Source organism: Dama dama, chromosome 31, assembly GCF_033118175.1.
Source record: "Dama dama isolate Ldn47 chromosome 31, ASM3311817v1, whole genome shotgun sequence".
Classification (NCBI taxonomy): domain Eukaryota; kingdom Metazoa; phylum Chordata; class Mammalia; order Artiodactyla; family Cervidae; genus Dama; species Dama dama.
Window position 1 is genome coordinate 45,515,314 of NC_083711.1, and position 23,115 is coordinate 45,538,428.

Sequence of the window (23,115 nt, forward strand, 5' to 3'; positions counted from 1 at the left end):
AAAGGTTAGAAAATGATTTAAAATTTATGGATGACAACTTGAAAGTATCATTTGAACAAAGAAAAGTCAGGATGGGACCACATATAAAATGAAGGTGTAATTCAAACCTTCAAGTATCATTCAGTCTGTAACAACTTTAATCTGTTGCACAGTCTGTGGGTTTAAGAACTCCTATTGTCAGATGATTCTGTTGTTGTGGTAAGCAGTTCATAGACTCAGATTCTTTATGGATTATACTTTGTTTTCTGGCCAAAAATAACAGGCTCTCTTTTCTAAGAAAATTGATATATACTCATATAAATAAGTGTTTGTATGTAATTTTAGGAAGTTTCTGGCTCCCCTTGAAGTCCATCGATGAAGAATTTCAGATTATTAAAAATTTAATATTCTGTATATAAAGTTCTGTTTAACTGACATCATGAGCAGCAGCATCTTCATGTCAGATTGACAGTGCATTTAAAAGAAAAAGAAACAAAGGCCAGGGTGCATTTGATATCAAACTCAAACATTTACAGGCTTCCCTGGTGGCTCAGCTGGTAAAGAATCCACCTGCCATGTGGGAGACCTGGGTTTGATCCCTGGGTTGAGACGATCCCCTGGAGGAGGGAAAGGCTACCCACTCCAGTATTTTGCCTGGAGAATTCTATAGACTGTATAGTCCATGGGATCATAAAGAGTCAGACACGACTGAGCGATTTTCACTTTCACTTTCTTTGGAACATTCAAAGATGGTTTCAATTGTTTTTTCCTGTCAGAAAAACATGAAAAATCTTAAAGGAGCCTTTAAGTAATCTCCAGGTCTATTTTACTAGTTATTTTTACTTTTCTATTTTCAGATTCCTTAAGTAGTTTTAGCCTTTGACTTTACCTCTGCTTTCTAATTAACATAAATGCTTTTTTTCTCTAAATACCATTTGAATAAGTTTCAGTCTTAAAAATCCAGACTTTATAGATATGACAGTTTAAATTATCAGTTGAGAACATATATCTGTGCCCTAGAGACGTTCATGTTTTATTATTACAAACTGTACCATCTATTTTGGTCCAATTCAAAGACACTATCAACACTTTCAAAAGACTCATCCAAGAACCATTTTCTTTTCAGAAAGAAACATTCTGAAAAATTTTGCACAGTCTACTAAAGCTTAATCTCCATGTGAGTCAGTATTTAATCTTTGTGTTTCTACTGGGATTGTTGGTTTGGTGTTTTCACCTTAATGGGAAATAAAATAAATCGAGCTGCTAAAATGCCTCTTGCCTTCCCACAGAGCACCACGCTTGCTCTCCTGGGCTGCTGGGCCACTTTGGAACATAGAAAGGTGGGGAAAGACCAGCCCTGTTGTAAAACACATTTCATCTCAGCATTTGTTCTCTTGCATTATAGGACGAAGCACAGTGGAAGTCGCCCTGTGGCACGAGGCTTTTTATAGTTCTATACACAGAGGTCTTACAGAAATGTGTTTAGCAAAATTGAACATTAAAAAACATTTAATTATTTGTAAGAGTTTCAGAAAAGATTAAAAAGTAAGTATAACTTTCCTGAGGGTGAAAAAAATAAAAGTAGCTGGTAGTTTAATTTATATCATATATTTGAGTCATTTGGATTTTCTTGGTGGCTCAGTGGTAAAGAATCAGCCTGCAATACAGGAGCCTCAGGAGATCCAGGTTCAATCCCTGGGTCAGGAAGTTCCCTTGGAGGTGGGCATGGCAATCCACTCCAGTATTCTTGCCAGGAGAATCCCACGGACAGAGGAGCCTGGCTACAATCTATAGCATTGCAAAGAATCAGACACTACAGAGCAAACAAGCATTGATTCATTTAACAATGTTTTCGCCATTATAATTAAAATCTCACCATAAATAACCAATGCAGTTAAGATTAAATATATTCTGTCCAGAGGTTTGTGTGATTTTTAAATTTTCTGTTGATTTTCTTTTGATTAGTGAATCATATAAAAGACCAAAAGACTGAATATTTGATCATTTATATAATCGTAACACACTTTGGAAGCCAGAGTAGGGCACGGCTTTTAAAACACTACTGGAAAATATGACATCTTTTTCTCAGAGCTTCAGGACTCTTTCTTAAAACACTCCTTTGTAAATTAAACTTAAGATCATTATCATAAATTGATGTTTAGGAGATGGGGGAAGCAAAATCTACAGGCTGTCCCAAAAAGTTTCCTTTGCACACACTTCCTTTGTATATAGACTATCATAAGCTTTATGGGGCTTTAAAATCCTAGAACTTCTCAAGGACAAAACATCTTTGGCAGCAATACAGTGAACAGTCCATACTGGGTTTCCAGGCTGTGTTTCTAAGATGAGGCACAGAGAGATTTGGGGCAATGTTTCATGTTCTCTAAATTACTAATGGAGACCCAAATATCATTTGGGGGTATGACAAGATGGCCAGGCATTCAGACTCTGAAGCCAGATTGCCTGGCTGCAAGCCCTGGCTCTGCCAGTTTCTCAGCGTGTATCCTTGGACAGGTTTCTTCAACTCTCAGTGCGTCTGTAATCATATCTGTTAGATTGAACTGGTGATTAAACTCACTGCAGGTCCTGGCATGAGGATTCAATGAGTTAACACATGCACAACACTTAGAGCAATGTCCAGCATGTTGACAAACTTATTTGTTAAGTCAGTTGTTATTACCTATGTTCTGATTTAGATGTAGTATCTATTTTTAAATTACACACAGAAAAAGTTTTCACAGAAAGAAACCAAGAACAAAAGTGATCTGAAGTAATTTATTTGACATGCAGTTTAATTTTGCTTTGAACGTAGCACACGTTTCATTTTCCTGTTTTGAACCTTTCACAGTATTACAGGTTTATAAGGATTCTCTGGTGTGTATTGTTCGTTGCTGCCTAGTGTCATGTCTGACTCTTGCACCCCATGGACTGTAACCCACCAGGCTCCTCGGTCCATGGGATTCTCCAGGCTAGAATACTGGAGTGGGTTGCCGTTTCCTTCACCAGGGGATCTTCCTGACCCAGGGATCACACTTGGGTCTCTTATGTCTCCTACACTGCAGGTGGATTCTTTACCAACTGAGCCACAAAGGAAACCCCAATATTAATTAAACTATGGATTATTATATAATCAATTATTTCTTTCACAATAGAAGGAAATCTAAAAGTCATAAATAACTAATTTCAATGCATATGCTTTTAATTTGATTATTATAACATTACTTTTATATGCGCTGATGTGCTAAAAAATCAAGAAAGCCATTCTTAACTCAAATGTTACTAAAATCTTACAATATGCTTAGTCTCTTACTTTGGAAACCACAATCTAAATCAGACATCTTTGGTAGTAACTTTCATTGTCAACAAGACCCTTCCAGCTAAAGAGAAGTGTCTTTTTGCCCATATGTAATCTCTAGTGGAAGGAAAGACAGTACTGAATGTTACTGAAGTTAATCGATACAGATGGTAAGCCACTGCTTTCTGGAACTGTCGAGAGAATTATGTTTCATTTCTTTAGCCTCATATCTTTGACTTACTCTAAAATCCAGAAGTGATACTGTTTTCATAAATGCAAAAAACCCTCCTAATTTCTGCTCAACTTTTTTATAACAGAATAAAATAATTTATTCTTCAGCATTAATCCAAAGGTATTTGGATCACTTCTGTATTTTAGAAGCAAAGTAAAGCAATTAAGAGAAAGCATTGAACAAAAATAACAATGGTTATTATGCATATTTAGAGGTTTCAAACAGGTCTAAGACTAAAAGCAATTCCAGAGTAACCTAAGATATAATGATAGAGGCAGAAATCTACAAATAGAGTACAGAAAACACAATATGGCTTTTTAGGTAGGAGTAAGAATCTACTTCATGCAGAAACTCTATATTATAGAATGATATTTAAATATGCACATGACACCACCCTTATGGCAGAAAGTGAAGAAGAACTAAAGAGTCTCTTGATGAAAGTGAAAGACAAGAGTGAAAAAGTTGGCTTAAAACTCAACATTCAGAAAACTAAGATCATGGCATCCGGTCCCATCACTTCATGGCAAATAGATGGGGAAACAGTGGAAATAGTGACAGACTATATTATTTGGGCTCCAAAATCACTGCAGATGGTGACTGCAGCCATGAAATTAAAAGATGCTTGTTCCTTGGAAGAAAAGTTTAGACCAACCTAGACAGCATATTAAAAAGCAGAGACATTACTTTGCCATCAAAGGTCCATCTAGTCAAAGGTAGAATTTTTCAAGTAGTCATGTATGGATGTGAGAGTTGCACTATAAAGAAAGCTGAGTGCCAAAGAATTGAAGCTTTTGAACTGTGGTATTGGAGAAGAGCTTGAAAGTCCCTTGGACTGCAGTGAGATCCAACCAGTCCAACCTAAAGGAAATCAATCCTGAATATTCATTTTAAGGACAGATGCTGCAGCTGAAACTCCTATACCTTGCCACCTGATGCGAAGAGTTGACTCATTGAAAAAGACCCTGATGCTGGGAAAGATTGAAGGCAGGAGGAGAAGGGGACAACAGAGGAGGAGATGGTTGGATGGCATCACCGACTCAATGGACATGAGTTTGAGCATGTTCCAGGAGTTGGTGATGGACAGGAAACCTGGCATGCTGCAGTCCATGGGGTCGCACATGGTCAGACATGACTGAGCAACTGAACTGAACTGAACTATGAAAGATATAAAAGAATTTTTATATCAACACCAAAGTACAGTAAAATATGGGAATGGTCCATTTTTATAAAACTATTTTTTCTGTATAATGAACAATTATGATAATAAGGGGAAATAAGTAACCATACCCAAAAGGAAAAGAACGTAAAGGTACACCAACATTTTTGAGTGGCAGCTATTGTCAGACTCTGTGTCAATTGTATTTTTTTCATCTATTCCTCTGAAAAATTATATATGATATGTAATATTATCCTCATTGTATAGATGCAAAAGCTAAAGAACTAAAATAATTTGCCCAAGATCATGAAGGTAGCATAGCTGAAATTGGAATTATGCTTTTTTTTCTGTTCAAAACCATATTTTCATAATACAAATTCAGTTCATTTCAGTTCATTCACTCAGTTATGTCCAACTCTTTGCCGCCCCATGGACTGCAGCACGCCAACCTTCCCTGTCCATCACCAACTTCCAGAGCTTGCTCAAACTCACGTCCATCAGGTTGGTGATGCCATCCTGCCATCTCATCCTCTGTCATCCCCTTAATACAAATAATTTAGAATTAAAGTCCATTGATTTGACATTCTGTCATTTCAGTAACTGCTCTAGGTCTAGAATTATTCTTAGAAAACATCTTTATTTGTGTATTCCTTTTGACATTCCAGTCAAAAAAAAAATTGAGTACCTTGTCTATACCACATTCTGTGCAAAATGTAGATAGTGAACTTACAGAGACATATTAAGCACTAGTCCTGACCTCAGTGGCATTTTAGAGAGGGAGGCAGACACCTGTGTAGTTAGTATCAATGTCATACCTAATAAGTGTTATATAATTGCTTGATTAAATGTAAACAAAATAGAAAGTAAACAATCAAATCTCCCTAAAACAAAAAGTGATTCACAGGAGAATTGACAATGGAGATGGTTTTTAAGTTTCTGGTTTTTTTTTTTAGATAAATAGGTATATGACTTTACCAAATGAAGAGAGTAAGAAGGCACTCTTCCAAGAAGAGGAAGGTACAAGTAAAGTCATTCTTAGAGAATGATGAGTTCCCTAGAGAATTTGAAAAACAGGAGGTAGGAGAACTAGGGTGGTAAACGAGACCAAAGGAGACAAAGGGAGAGGAGAGACTGAGAAGGAATGCAGTTGCCAAGCAGTTTGGACTTTAATCCTGAAGAAACAATGCAATATGTAAAACAGTCTTTAGCTCTTTATAGTTATTCTTTACTTATTTCCATCCGCCTTTCCACTATACACGCCTTGAGAGCTGAATCTTGTATTGATTGGAGATGTTTCTCCAGAAACCAGAGGAGTACATGATGCATAGTAGGCACTTAAATATGTATATCTGCTATATTGCTGAATGTTTAAAATAACGATTATGTAAGCATTAACAGGTACAACCAATAAACGATTATTGTAATAGGCCAAGCAAGAGAAAACAAATGCAGAGTGTGAACAGTGATAATAGATTTTGTATAGAGTCAGCACCACTTAATAACTTATGGACTAAGAAGGGTTTGATAAAGTAGAAAATCCAGTATTACAACAGAGTTTCAAACCTGGGTTATTAGATACATGGTCATATCTTAATCAAAACAGGAATAGAGGAGGAAAAGAAAGTTCAAGGGAAATTTTTTAAGTTTGTATTTGAATTCACTGAGAATACGATTCATTTAGGACGTGATCTGATAATCATCAGACAACAGTGTTAAGAAGAAAACAGTCCTCCAATTTTAGTTCTTATCTTGTGAATGAAAATAATTATTTAATATATAATGTTCAAATTTATGTCATCTACATCCTTTGAATGCCTTAGAGGGATAAGAAAACAATTTCATTTGTTATCAAATCAATTTGAGATTATAATTATAATTCATTATCAGTACAGCAGAAACAGGGTGGTAGAAATAAATAACAGGCTCAAGAAATCCTAAATTACAACTTGGGAGGAACAAATACAGTCTAGTTGTCAATCCAAATTATTATCACAAATTTTGTTATCTATTAGACAAAATGTGGACGCTATATGATGCTAAATAAACTACCATTGATTTAAATCTGTAATAGTTTTAGGGTTGTTGAGATTTGTTAAGATTCTTAATACTGACTGTACATGAGAAATTGCCAAGCTGATATATTACATCCATCAAAAACTCATTATTTATATGAAAATATTGAATCTATAATCTCCTTTCAGAGTCTTCTCTGAGGCCAAAATAGGGGGACACTTTCGCTCCCAAAGTAGTTGCCCCCACATTTCCCTGACATTTAAAGAATACCTCTCTTTTATTTCCTTTAACAATAGCCTTATTGTATGGTTTCTCAATACCTCCTGTATAAAAGTCATCATATGTATTAAGCTGCAAATTTGAAAAAGATTCATTAGTTAATCGTCTATAAAAGTCCTGATTAAAGAAAATTATTGGTCTCTATAGCAGAAAAAGGTGACATTGGATTTTGTGATTCATTGTGTTCCGAATATAAGTGATTTCTTATAGAATCTTGATTCTAATGCAGTTCAAAAATATCTGTAACAATATCTGGGCTATTCATGAAGGAAAACCAAAGAAATTCATTTTTCGTGTGACTTGTAGAAGTGTTTATGGAGAACTCTTTAACTGGTAAGGCTTCTAAAAAAAGATCTGGGAATTTTGGGATGACTAACATTCAAGAACCATGGAGCTTATCCATTCATTTCAGTGCAATGTGAATACTGAGTTAATCCTGCAACATGAGGCACTTAGGGTTACTGATACTGGGAAGACCCAGAAGGACGGGATGGGGAGGGAGTTGGGAGGGGGCTCAGGATGGGGGACACATGTACACCCATGGCTGATTCATGTCAATGTATGGCAAAAACCACTACAATTTTGTAAAGTAATTAGCCTCCAATCAAAGTAAATAAATAATTTTTTTAAACTGTGAAAATGGAAATAAGCTGAAATATTTTGAAAATATTTAATATAAAAAAGAATCACATCCAAATGTATTTTCCAAGAGCAAAAATACAACATTTAATTTATACATATTTAACAATAACACTGATTCAGGAAATCAATCCTGAATATTCATTGGAAGGACTGATGCTGAAACTGAAACTCCAATACTTTTGCTACCTGTTGCGAAGAACTGACTCATTTGAAAAGACTCTGATGCTGGGAAAGATTGAAGGTAGGAGGAGAAGGGGACGATAGAGGATGAGATGGTTGGATGGCATCACTGATTCAATGGACATGAGTTTGAGTAAACTCCTGGGGTTGGTGATGGACAAAGAGGCCTGGCGTGCTGTGGTCCATGGGGTCACAAAGAGTCGGACATGATTAAGTGACTGAACTGAACTGAACTGAACAATAATACGGAAAAAGCACTGTAAACAATAGACTTCTCTCACCTAACCTCATATTTGAAGAATACCATCCTAACTTTGATAATTTCCCCTATACTTATCAATTTTCTTGATTATAAAATGTAATCATGGACTGTAAACTTGTAATCTTCACAGTGTGACTAACTTCCTATCGAAAACCACTAGGAAGCAAATTACAGGTTAGATACCATCAGTATGCTAAAAAAATAATGCCTTAGTTTAATAACACATGCTTTCAATTGATGCTACTGAACAAAATACAAAAGTCGCAACACTCAGGTGTGAAACTTTTAATTTACAAGAAACCAGGGGAGTCTTCATTTGATACTTTATTATCTTTAATGGGAAGATGAAACTTGTCACTGATGAGTTTTAAGATTGTATAAAGTTATCTCCCAAGGAGTTATAGACAGAACTAATTCAAAGCACTTTGTATTCACATAGATTAGAATCTTGCTGAAATAGTTCGGTGTTAGTCTCTTAGGAATTGTGAAAATTATGAGAAAAATTGGTTTGTTTCTATGAAGTACCTACTCTGCTTAGCTCTATGGGAGGTGACCTTCAGAAATCCAGTGAATAGAGAGACAAAGCATCTATGGGAAGGTGGAGGGGAAAACAACCTACTACAAAACCAGGAACACTTTTCCTAATGCAGACAATAGATGGGATGGGAATGCAACTATAGGAAATGTCACTGTGGGAGGCTTTCACGGAAGGGGTACAGTATATAAATTCCAGGGAGATGTGAGGTATGATTAGGGAAGGAAACAAGTTGGGAGGTAATCCTGGCAGGAGAACACCAAAAAGAAAGGGAGAAGGAAGCAGGACTGAACAGGTGTAGGTAAGAATGACAGCTGATGGGCCAGCAGATGAAGACTAGTTAGGAGCAGTGCACTCCACCCCGGGGAGGATTGACTGACAGGATGGGACCTACCGTTCTGATCTATGAAACACACCTGAGGGGTACCTTTGGCAGAGAGGTCAGAGCTTAAGCTCTGAGACAGACTGCTTGATACTGCCACTTCCCAGCTGTTGGATTTGGGGCAAATAATTTACTTTTCTATGCCTCAGTTTCTCTGGGTAATAGGGAATGTCAGTTTTTAAAACATATACTTTTATGTGTTTTAAAATATATTTTTAGAAAATAAATATGTTTCTCTGACAGCAATGGTCAAGATGGAAAAGTGCGGCTATGAAAAGAAGAACTTGGGCAGTCACTGTAGTAACCCAGGTTTTCTCTTAACATCCATAATCCATTATCATTCAAACTGGAATATTGAGTTCATAATTTTTATATTTAAGTATAAAAATGACCTCTTATTCTCTCCACCTTGCCAATCAAGTGTGTGCATCCAGCTGCTGTCTTCAAGCTCTCTGAAATCAATGGCCAAATAAAGGATTTCATGACAGATTCTCAGATTTAAAGCCCAAATCTTCTAGATCCCTTCAGTAGTGCTGACAATTCATTTGACCACAATATTTTCTGATAAGTTCTTTTAAATATGTATTTGGGTGAAATTAATGACTTTAAGGAACATTATAGAAATTTGCCCAAATGGGAAACTTCTTTGGATTCTAATTCTATGCATGATAAATTGGGAACTTTATTACTACATTTAACCTTTAGCACATCTTTCTTTAAAATACAGATTCGAATGTAAAATCTAGCATTTGCAGACATTGTACTAATTTGTTCCAGTCACCCTTTATAACCCTTAAGGCTTTGAGTTCATAAAAGGGACATGAATTACAATATGAGATCTAATATTTCCTTCATTGGGACACATAATTTCTTTCCAGACCTTCTTTGTGCTCCTGAGGAAAATCTCTGTGCATAGTGCAGATTGAATTGCTAAAAATCCCAATGAGAAGTGAGAAATATAGAAGTAAAAAGCAAATATGTCATACATGTTTATTTCAGATAAATATAATTTTCCCTCCCTAAAATGACTTTATCTTTTAAACTGGGGCAATTGGGCAGAACAAATAGATTCTTTTCTTTGAAAAAGAAAACAGCTATTTATGCTGAATGTTCTATCTAATAGAGGTATATTGGGAACTGTAACAATTGCAAATAGATATGACAAAAAAGAAATAAATGATGTTCAACTTCTGATTTTAGCTTCTGCACTAGACTATGAAATCAGAGTTATTTACTTTTCATGTACTGCCATCATAGTTCTGTTGATCTAATTTATGTCCAATAAAGAGATGATCAAGAACTATTACAAATCCCACCAACTTTGTAGCATTCATCAATCTACTGGTGTTTTTCTACTTAAAAGCCCTTAAAAGTAGACTATGACTGATGATTTATACTTTCTTGAAGAGAATTTATGAATTTCTTCTTTCTGCTTTGCTTTTAGGAGTATTTTGGAAAGGCTAAGTCTAATGTAATTCTGCCATAATTACTGCCTCACTGGACGAGAAGTTCTACCAGAGCTGCCAGAGCAGTTCCAGTAACTACTTAAACTCTGACTTCAGCTTGTTCATTGTCTTTTAAGGAAGAGCTCAGGACAACATAATCTAAACAAGTGATTGCAGGGCTTTAGAAAAGGAAATGCTTAATTACTTAGTAATTCATATTGTAATTCACGTTCTTTTTAGGAACTCAAAGGAAATAATGCTATAAAAAATGGAGAACTGTGTATGTTTAGTATTTATAGAAGCATGTTGAAAAATGAAGGTCCTACTAATAATATACAAATAATTTAGCTGCCACAGCTGGAAATCTCTAACTGTATCACATATTTCTGTAATTGCTCTAATCCTTATATATTCTCTTGCTCTTTTGGCAGGCAGACCAGTAATGATTGTGGTGGAATATATGGAGAATGGATCCCTAGACTCCTTTTTGCGGGTGAGGTGTTCTTTTCTGATGGCATTTAAATGAGCTGTTTTGAGTTCTAGATTTAAAACATTTATCATAAATTAATTTTTCCATAATGCTATTCATGGATTCTTCCATGAAGAATAGCAGCAATTTCTCTAGGATGCATTTCTCTGATAGTGTGATACGTTAGAGTTACTGAGGTGGAGAAGTATATACACATGATAATATAATTGATTTCTCCTATAAATTGACTTTCCATATCAAATATACATATTTCAAATGATATTATAAAGAAAGAGATTAATGAAACTCAGTTGCTTCACATAGCCTTTCGTTTTGCTTTATTATATTTAACTATTTAGCAAGATATTTTATGCCTTATATATAGTGCTGAACCCTTTAAATTGATGTATACTTACCAATAATGACTCAAGTTCATATGAGAAGATGGATTTTATCAGCTTTGATCATCTTAAGTTCATTTGGCTATTTAGAAAACAAAACGAGAAAGAATTAACCTCTGTCTGATATTTATTTTAGAACAAAAAATTTTTAAGCACTCTTTTTAAAGTGACTTATCTTTGACAGTGTGGCATATACAAAACTCATTTGTTTTATGTAGTAGTACAAAATAGCACAGCTAAGAAGACACCATGAAGTTATATTTCAAAATGTATTTATGATATTGTTGGTATTTTAAAAAACCATAATATGCTATAAAAATATTTATTGATGGGAAAAATACAAATATAAAAAATAATCACAAGACTAAATATTTTTCACCCCAGCAGAGGTCACATATGTGCATGTCACTGTATTCCTTAATATATATTTATCTACAGAGACATAGCCAATTTTCTTCTATAAAAAAGGCTGACTTTTGCTATTTGAATTGTGTTATATGTTTTTTCTTCATTTTTTATGTGAATAAATGATCTCAAGCATTCTTCACTTCATTTTTTGCACAGTGTTATTTGGACAGTCTGTGTGCATCTTACCTCTCTCTCTTATCCCATTTTCATTCATTTTTCTTTATTCCATGCCTTCTTCTTCCAACTGATCTCAATATTAACAGTAATGATATATTTACACTGACTATACTTGGTGTCCAGATTCAATGCTAGAAGCTGAATTCAGCAAAATCATCTAATTATTATAGAGCAATGCTCTTCACAAAATGCATACTCTCAAGCAAGTATGCTCTTTAAGGCAAAATGAAATTCATAGGCGTTTAGGGACCTAAACAATTTGTTCTTTTCTGTAGCCATTCTCAGAATATATTTTATAGTTTGTATCCATTTCTCCTGTAAATGTGCGAAATTACTTTCGGATAATTTATCAGGACCTCCTATGGTATTTGAAATGCATATATACTTATGCCCTTCCATTATGTTTATCCAGAAATGCATTTTTATCAGATACATATCAAAATGACTTATTATCTAATGATGCTTGAGATTTTTTATCGACTATATCCTAGAGCTGAATATAATGGCAAGTAATGTAACAGATACTCATCTAAATTGCTGCTGAAAATTGGATCAAATGACTGCCACAAGCAAATTAGGAGAGAAATGTTAGTTTCAGATATAAGTTTTGTCCTGCTGAATCATGAATTAATTAAAACATGTTGTAAAGAAAATATATATTATAAAATATTTACTCATAAACATACAACATGTTTATAAGTGGTAAGTTTCATGATTTAAATTTTAAAAACTAATATTTTTCAGCTCTATGCACAATTGGTTAGATACAATACAATCTGGTAAAGAATAAATGTTCAAATAATGTGGCTACTTTTACTGATACAATGAGAACCTTAACATAAACTGTCTCAGTTCATCCTGGCTCTGCCACTTACTGGTTATGTGTCCTTGTGACTTGAGCAAGTGACTAACTTTTCTGTGCCTCTGTTTACTTATCCATAAAATGGGAATATTACTTGTATCCACTTCATGCAGTTGTTGTAAGAATTGAGTTGATTATTGTAAAGCATATAGAATGATGCCTGACATATTGTAATGGGTAGAGCAAGGATTGAAACTCAAGTTTCTGAATCCAAAAGCCATGATTTCATACACATTAAATTCTTTTATCTTAAATCGCTTATTACTTCTTCTTATAAGTTCACTACCATCTCCCCATGGGGTCTTGTGTCCCCCTCCTCACATAGAATTTCTATTAAAATAAAAATCATATGAATGGGATAAAAAAACATAGGGTCAGTACTCCCTTTTTACTCTTTTTTAAGATTCTTTCTTTCTTTGTAATCATATCTGTCTTATCTCAGAAGTTCAAAGTGCTTCATAAACTTTATGTCAATAGCAGATACTCAGCTCCCCATGGCAAGCAGAGATAATATATATATATCCCACGTAGTCTCAAAAGCCAAGTCATTTTTCAAACTACTGCTTTAGAATTTGATAATCACAGCTTCTGCGAACTCAGAGGGAGGAAGTGGCTAAGTGCATGCCATAGTAGGGGAGCCATCCACAGCTCATTAATAGCATTCTGCGCTTACTGGAGTTAAAACAGATTTCCCTTTGGTCTCCCACACTATTTGAAAATCACTTCAACTCCCTGTTTTATATGAAGGAATGGTAGCAAACCAAGTACAAGATTACAGTCTGGTGGCAGTGGCTGGCTGGTTTTGATACTCTACTGAATGTGTAAACCTACTATTTGGATCCTTGCAGACATTTCTCAAGAAATATATTAGCAGATGACGGTGTGGTTAAGTAAGCATGTTTGTGTGTAAGTGTGTATGTGGGTGTGTATGTGCATGTAAATATGGAAAAGGAGAAGTGGGTAGGTAAATAAGTGTATGTGTGTGTTACCTTTTAAAATAAAATGCATTTTGACCCAGCAAAGTGCAGCATCTGCTTGACTGCCCAGGTGATATGACCTCAGCGGTGTGCAAGTTCTCCTGACGTATCCAAGGAAATGCTCTAGTGTAAATGAAGCACAGCCCTGAACCTTATTCCTGCACAGTCTAACTATACATATGGATTTTGTAAACACTTTTATTGGCACTTACCTGGCAACTATTCACCCCTAAATCTTTGGACCTCCTTTTCTTATAGCAATATTAACTAGCAATCCAAATAAAAATAGTTATAAAATACTTTCAAAATTTGAAATATCATATGTCAAGCACAAAAAAATTACTCCTTTATTTAATAGCATTCTTTATAAAATAAAATAATCTGATTATGTTTTAAAACAATTGCTCTGGTTGTTGTACTGAGAAGAGACTATAGTGAGGTACAGATGGGTACAGGGAAATCAGGAGGCTTTTGCAGTAATCCAGGTAAGGAGATGATGGAGGCTTAGATTAGGATAGTTGCAGTTGAGTTGATGGAAAATGGTAGACTCTGTGATATATTTTGAACATTGAGTCAATAGCATTCACCAGGAGATTGGATCAGGTGTTAAAGCAAAAGAGAATATTCAATGATGATGGCATCCACAAAATAAGGTTAAGAATAGGCAATAACTTCTTTCTGTAGCTATTATGACTTTATTGTAATGAATATCTTGTAGACCTAAAACTCCAAGAAAATGTCTGGCACATAGTAATGTCTCCATCTATTATTATTATAACATATTTCAGAAGGTGTCATTAGTTTTGAGGTTTTTAAAAAATATTTACTAATGTATTTGCTGCATTGGGTCTTCGTTGATGCATCTGGGCTTCCTCTACTTGTGGAGAGCAGAGCTATTCTTTATTGCAATGCATGGACTTTGCATTGCAGTAGCTTCTCTTGTTGTGGAGCATGGGCTCTGGGATGCACAGGCTTCAGGAGTTGTGGCTCGCAGGCTCTAGGGCGTGGGCTCAGTAGTTGTGGCACACAGGCGTAGTTGCCCCACAGCATGTGGAATCTTCCTGGACCAGGAATGGAACGCCCATATTCCCTACATTGGCAGGTGGATTGCTTCTTAACCACTGGATCACCAGGAAAGCCCACTGAGTATTTTTAAATTGTTTTTCTGTTACTTCTTGGTCTACTTTTTCTAGTGGCTAAAAATAGTCTTAATGTTCACCATTTTTAAAAATCTGGGTATACCTCACAGATATGAGTGTTTAAATAATACATATAAGTGCACATCAGCATTCCAAAAGCAATGTGAGACATTTGAAGATTTTCCTTGAACAAATGCAAAGCAAATATTAATTTAAAAAATTAAAGGGATCTTTTAAATATTTATGTACTCAAATTATAAATCTAGTAAAGATGGCATTTTACCTTATGCTAGTTATATATTAATAATGAGAGCTGTGTTTTATTAGCACACTTTTCCTGTAAATTGTGTTTTGTGGAGTTATATTTGCGCTGGGGTGTAAGAGCATAATTAATCCACATCACATTCATTTTATATTCAACAGTAGAAAAAGAGTGAATCACACTTATCCACCAATATCTGTCTTTAAGCCCTAAAAGTTACAGTTGAATTACATCCCTTTAATTACATTTTTTCAGAAGAAAATATGTGAAACTTCATGTCAATAAATGTTATTATCATGCCTGTGCCAGTTTAATACCAAAGCCTATTCTAAAAATATGTGACAATAAGCACCCAAATATATGAAAGCATAGTATACTTGGAACAAAGCATATCAACCACTGAACTTTTTATTCTTAAATTAGGAGTTAGAGCATCAATATACAATAGCCTGAACTGATTTCTTTAAACATTTTAGTACTATAAAGGTGTGTGTCATTTGTACTATCTGGTACATGTTGTATTTTCTAATATTCCCATTAATTCTCATTTTGCATACAGGACTTTATATTAAAGGTTTTAATCCATAGGTAATTTATACTATAGTGATATATAGAGATATTAAATACAGTTTTCTGAACTCTTCTATAGTCATTCCTAACCCCTCATTTCGGAGAAGGCAATGGCACCCCACTCCAGTACTCCTGCCTGGAAAATCCCATGGACGGAGGAGCCTGGTAGGCTGCAGTCCATGGGATCGCAAAGAGTCGGACATGACTGAGCGACTTCACTTTCACTTATCACTTCTCTGCATTGGAGAAGGAAATGGCAACCCACTCCAGTGTTCTTGCCTGGAGAATCCCAGGGATGTGGTCACACAGAGTCGGACACGACTGAAGTGACTTAGCAGCAGCAGCAACCCCTCATTTGAACCATACAGGAGAGTTTTTATTTACAAAACTAAACATTAGACTCAAAACTTGCAGTTCTCAACCATGCCTGGAAATCAGAATCTCCATCCTACTGAGATTTTACAAAATACACATGCAGTACCCAAGCAGATATATTTTGCAAAAATTTTCACAGTAATTCTGATGCACTCCAGTGATGCTTCATCAAGATCTTGGCACTGTGTTACACCTTCCCCTAGATGCTAAACAAAAAAGTTTAAATTTTATTGGCTTTATTTAAGTGCAGCACACAGTAGCTATTGTAGTTTACCTTTATACAAATCTAAGCAAAAAAAAAAAAAAATCAATTTCAATAGAAAGCTTCGTAAGTTAAAGATATATATTCAGATTCACTTTAAGGTATTAAAAGATAATTTGAAATCCAGCTGTCATGTTTCACAAATCTGCTCTTCTTCCTATATTTTTTACATATATTAGAGATGACATTTTTAGTTTCCTTATGATTGAAATTTCCGATTCCACTCTTGGTGGCCTTTCCCTTCTATAACTAAAAATACAACTTGGCCTAGCTTCAGTGCAAATTCACAATTACTACAAAATAATAAAGCCTTGAAGGATTTAGTAAATATTCTACAAGAAATTATAATAAGATTTTCAACTGGGGCGGTCACAAAAACCAAGGCTTGAGTTAAAAGGAGACTATTATTTGTTCAGTGGTTATTTTAAACAAGAATGATCTGGTCTTTTCAGACCTATAAATAACCTTAGCCACTTCTTTTTCTAATTCAAGAACATTTTAAAAAGTCAGAGCATGGTCAACTTCCTGATTTAGAAACATATAAAAACTGAATTTTAACTTTAAACTTAAGTTATAGAAGTAATCCTCCAAGGACTGTTTTCTGCAAAGTCACTTATAAATCAGTTGTTGAGAACTCAGGATGCATTTTCCCATAAATATTTCTTTTAAAGCTTATGCTTAAGTCCCTAGGCAGATCCATAAAAGCCTCTTTAACACAGAATACAGCTCAAGGATGTAACTTTCAATACAAAGAAGACCTGTAGTTTCCTTCAAAAAAAAAAAAAATAGAATAGATTTCCTGCCTTATTTTGGGGGGGGACAAAAGTCCATTTTGCTGCGGCATCCACCCCTTTCTTAATATCCTCTTCTCAGATCCTCAGATGTTTAACTTTTTCTGTTTTAGATTCCATGTGGTAGCACACCCTTCCTACCCTTCTCATCCCCAGGCTAGGCTTTTTTCTCCTTCATAGAATTGCCTGTAACTTGGACCTTCACCCCATCCTAATTGTCCCCATTCTTTCATTGCTCCCACTCTTTCATTGTCACAGATCTTAGCTGGATATAAAGCTAGATTAATTCATACTAATGTGTGATTCATAAATATTATTTTAATTCCCCCAGATAATTTTGCATTTTTACATGAACTTGTAAATCCAAATAATTTTTTTTTCATTGTACATTATTCTGGTGATAATACTTAATATAAGATCTACTCTCTTGACAAAATTTTAAGAATACAATACGGTACTGTTCACGATAGGTACATTATTGTACAGAAGCTCTCGAGTGTATTCATCTTGCTTAACTAGCCCTTTATGCCTATTGAAAGTTGTTCAGTCATGTCTGACCGTTTGCGACCCCATGGACTACAGAGTCCATGGAGTTCTCCAGGCCAGAATACTTGAGTGGGTAGCCCTTCCCTTTTTCAGGGGATCTTCCTAACCCAGGGATCAAACCCAGGTCTCCCTCATTGCAGGCGATTCTTTACCAGCTGAGCCTCAATGATGAGTAACTCTCTATATCCCCCTCACCCGGTCCCTGAAACCATTTCACCTTTTGATTTTGTGAATTTGGCCCAAGCAGAATTTTAATAGTGAAATTTCAGTTAGGAAAAAAAAAAGAAGTGACAACATTCATACAATATGGATGAGAATATTTTTGGGCTAAGGGACAATTAGAAACATGGAATTCATCTCCTCTCTGTTGTGACTCTTCAGAGATTCTCATCATCGGTGCCTTAAAAAACCATTGTGTTTCTTTCAACATCTAGTTTTCTCAGAATGTCCTCAAGCAACACAGAAGTAGGGAAACAAGAGGTTAACAAGGTGACCACTGTTTGTATACCTCAGTCTCTTGTAAACCACTTAGTTAAGGACGTTTCCTGCATAGCCATTTTGTAGTTCAAGTCAGCATTTTTGGAAGTAATCATTTTACAACTCTCTAGCTCACCCTTCTATTTTTATCACTCTGTTTTGAAAGGCTGGTGCCATTTTTTTTATAACTCATAGTCAGTAAACCAAAAAGGTCTTTTGACATACATATTAACCAAATGTTCATTACTTCATTGTAAATCATAAATTGTTATTATCCAACAGTATTTATTTCACCACTTTTGTAAGGGATCCTTGCAGGTTGATTTATTTATTGTAGCTAACCAAGGCACAGCATAGTGAATTGAATTCTTGGCAAATATTTGTTAAATGATGACATGCAATTTTTATTAATTCTCCTCTAGAATAATAGTTTATTACTACTAGGTATAGTGTTGTTTATCACTCATGTTTAATGTTTTTAGGATACTGAGTCACTGTAACAATTATTTACTCTGTACAAAGGAGTATTGCTCATTTTTCAACAAGAATGTTTGATGACAGTGATATGTATTATGATCCACGGATCTTTGATAGTTTGGAAGGCTATTCTGTTGATGGGCTCAACATTACTATAATTCTCTAGTGAAGACCTAGAAACAGATATTGCAGAGATCTGTATAACATGTCTATTCCCCTTTTCCTCACTCTCTAGCAAAAATACAAAATTCTGGAGGTGTAATCAGAAGTGAAGATGCTTACAAGTATCATCAATATTTGTTATTCATGATTTTCTCAGAAAATCTCTTGTAGTAAATCTAACTTCCCATGAAAAATACTTCAAGAAAATATTCTACTATTGACTAAAAGCCAGAAGTACTTAGTCCATTAAGAGAAAAATAAATTCAGTTCAGTTTAATCCAATGAGTATCTGTTGAATATCTACTGAGTTCCAGGCATGGTGCTAGGTCCTGAGATTTAAAAGTTGAACAAGACATGGCAAGCTTATTGCCTGAAGTGAGAAGCTAGCCTGAAGCTAGTGAGAGCTCCAGACACACACACACACACACACACACACACACACTCACAGCTTTAGCTAATGTGAGTATAGTCAAGACGCTTTGAGAGCAATGAAAAGAAACATTTTCCAACTTGATTCCTCCGCTTTCCTGACCAATTCCCCACTCCTTGCAGGTCCTGCTAGCTGTGTCTCTAAAATAGATCTCAAACTTGATTCAGTTTTGAGTTTTAGTCACCAGTTTCTCTATCCTGTGTTACCCTTTGTTGTTGTTGTTCAGTAGCTAAATCGCCTCTGACTCTTTGCGACCCCGTGGACTGCAGCATGCCAGGATTCCCTGTCCCTCACTGTCTCCCTGAGCTTGCTCAAACCCATGTCCATTGAGTCAGTGATGCCATCCAACCATTTCATCCTCTGTCACACCCTTCTCCTCCTGCCCTCAATCTTTCTGAGCATCAGGGTCTTTTCCAATTAGTCAGCTCTTTGCATCAGGTGGCCAAGGTATTGGCACTTCAGCATCAGTCCTTCCAATGAATATTCAGGGCTGATTTCCTTTAGGATTGACTGGTTTGATCTCCTTGCAGTCCAAGGGACTCTAAAGAGTCTTCTCCATCACCGCAGTTTGAAAGCATCAATTCTTTGGTGCTCAGCCTTCTTTAATATTTTCCTAATTGGTCTCTCCACTTCTGTTCTCTACACACAAGTCAGTTTTTCGTGCCCCAGTTAAAATTTTATTTTCTGTTTCCCTGCTTTCAAATAAATATAGGTTAAATGGAGGAGGTACCTTTCTCTTTTGCTTATTACTTTGATTACAGCAATTAGCACAATAACTGGTCTGCAGTAGAGGTTAAATGAGTCTTGTTTGAAAGAATGAACTTGGGATTTTTATTAACGACCTCCCAGAAGATATGATGCTTATCATGAAAATCTTGGTTGCCCAAAGACTAGAAGGGCATTCCTGGAAGAGGGAACCATATAAGCAAAGCACATTAGATGAGAAATAACATGTTGTTGTTATTTGGTGAATTAAACACCAAAAAATGAATCAGAATAGGACGTGAAACTAGAGACAAAGGCAAAAGCCATATCTTTGTATCAAATACTATACTTTGTTCTATCTTTGAAGGGTTTTAAGCAAATGATCGACAGAGTGATATTTGTATTTAAAAAAAAAACACAATATGTTGTTTTTTAAAAAAAGTTCTTAGACAATAATGAGATAACTTTAGGACAACATGGCCCTCAAACCATACATTTGGGCTAAGCACAAACTATGTACTTGAGCTTAACCTAGGATGAATGGACCCGGAGAGACTTTACAGTGTCTGTGGGGCACAACCCACAAGATTGGGTTGTGAAAACCATCGGCAAGAGGTTTTATTACTGTGGAGACGATGTGACATGCCAGCGACAGCTCCGATCTGGGAAATGTGCTCCAGAGTCTGAGAGGAGGTTGTGTGGAGCTCTGCCATTTTCAGACGTCACAGATATTATATGCAGCTTTCAGAAACCACCTTCTAATCAGGCTCACCCTCTCTGTCACTTAGAGGTTAAGCTCCGTGTCTCTCAGCAGTCAAGCTGAGAGTGCAAAGGAAAAGAATGAAGACGAACTGAATTCCAGTTCCCAAGCCCTGAGATGCAGTGTGTAAATATGCCACATTCGCTCTCTTTCATTTGAATCTGTCTTCCTGGGGAAAAAACCATATGTCATAAAAAAATTCATAGTTTCTTTTTGATTAATCTCTAGAAGGCAGCCCAAAGATATTAAACCTCAGCACTCTAACATTTTTCTCCTCCCCTCATAAACAATTCAATTCAATTTGAATTAATATTTACTGAGGGCTGACACAAGGCATGGCATATAGTGGATGCTATGATAGAACTGCTGCATAAAAGGAAGAAAACCACTGTCCTACCTTAAGAAAAAAAACATTTTTTATACAAGGCAATAGGAATAATGTGGCAGTAGCAACCAGTGCACTACAAGATAGTATCAAAGGTTATTTAATTCAGTCACTGTTTATTAACCATCTGCCTTATTCAAGAAAACCAATATATCCTAAACCATTCTTGAGAAGGCTTATGTTAACAAGAACTAGAAAAAGGAATATAGATTTTGTTGAAAGAGAGAGTTTCATCATTTGTAGAGAAATAGGTTTTTGCCATACCTCATGTATGAATAAGTGGGGCCTCTTCCTTTCAGCTAGACATAGATAAATAGATCCTTATTTGTGGATTTCATCTGGAGTGCTGTTTGTTTATTGTATACCTTGATTTATTGAACTAAGTTAAGCTGCCTAAACTAGCCCAGACTGGATCACTATAGCACACTTGGGGTCAACAGTTTTTCAGATAACTCCAATTAATAGTAGAAGCTTTGGAATTAACATATATAAGCTCTATAATTATAATTATGTAAGCTGTGCCTGGATTCAGATCCTGAATTCACCATCTACTAGGTTATTAAATCTCTTTGCCTTTATGTTTGATCATCTAGAAGATGGAGACAGTCTTATATCAGAGTTGTTTCAAGGATTAAATGAGATAATACTTCTAATGAGCTTATAACTGTGATTGGTATATAGTATTTAGGGAATGTTAGTTATTTTTTCCCTATAAGAATATGGTAATAATTGACATTTATGAATTCCCAGTAGAATATACAGCTATTTGGAGAGCTTCTCTTTAATCAGGCACACATTTTATGAATAGCAGATAGATAGACAAATAGATAGATAGATATTGTTACAGGCTTGGTTCCCTGGGAAGGAGATTCTTAAAAGATTTGTATGAAGGAGCTTTACTGGGGAGAACTCTCAGAATCAACTCCCTTATTCCTATCAGCATTTTTCTATGCCCCACAGATGTAGATCCTGAGATACATAATCAAGAATCAATATTTAACAAAATGAGTTTTATTGTTTCACCAAGTACATTCTTATATAAAATTATCTTTCCTGTTGCTGTTCGTGTAGCAGAGAAGAATATGAAAATACTAGTATAGGTTAGTTTGTTGCTATTATCTTGATTCATGTTAAGACTCCTGAACTTTTATGCACCAGAGGTTTGTACCACTAGTGAGAACATCAAAAAGTGAAAAAAAAAGGTAGATGCATATCTTAGTTCACTTATAAAAATACTTTTAACCCTATGGACCTCAGGAAAAGATCTTGGCCATGTAAAATAGAAATAAACATACTACATTGTATAGACCCATCATAGAACATGGTAAAAGTAGTTTATATTCTTTTCAAACACCAAAATCTCATTTTTAATGATGCCTTGTGTAGTTATTAGAACTATGATTGCTCTGATGCTGATATAAAAGCAGTTAATTCAAGTCTTTTTAAATGTTGGTGATAAGAATAAGTTAAAATAATTTTAAAGTAGCTTATGTAAAATAGAAAAGGGAGAATGCCCAGACTCATTGAACAAAGCCAGCATTATCGTGACAGTAACAAAAAAAAAACAAATAATCCAATTTTTAAATGGGCAGTTTTTAAATCCATATTTTTGCAAAGAAGACATACGACTGGCCATCAGATAGATGCAAAGATATTCAACATCACAAATCATCAGGGAAATGCAGATCACAATGAAATATCACCTCACAGCTGTAAGGATGTCTGTTATCAAAAAGACAAAACTAAAAATGCTGGCAAGGTTGTGGAGAAAAGAAAACCCTTGTACAGTGTTGGTGGGAATATAAATTGGTACTCAGTTCAGTTCAGTTCAGTTGCTCTGTCATGTCCAACTCTTTGCGACCCCATGAAACACAGCACGCCAGGCCTCCCCGTCCATCACCAACTCCTGGAGTCCAGCCAAACACATGTCCATCGAGTCAGTGATGCCATCCAACCATCTCATCCTCTGTTGTCCTCTTCTTCTCCTGCCCTCAATCTTTCCCAGCATCAGGGTCTTTTCAAATGAGTCAGTACTTCGCATCAGGTGGCCGAAGTATTGGAGTTTCAGCTTCAACATCAG

At 35.5% G+C, this 23,115-nt stretch overlaps 1 protein-coding gene across 1 annotated transcript in view; it reads left to right on the forward strand.

Moving 5' to 3' along the window:
* EPHA6 (EPH receptor A6) overlaps positions 1-23,115 on the forward strand; it is a 927,780-nt gene that overhangs the window by 776,570 nt on the left and 128,095 nt on the right. The window contains exon 13 of the mRNA XM_061133941.1: positions 10,832-10,893. Within this exon, the coding sequence (XP_060989924.1) occupies positions 10,832-10,893 (62 nt within the window). The remainder of the gene's footprint in view (positions 1-10,831; positions 10,894-23,115) is intronic.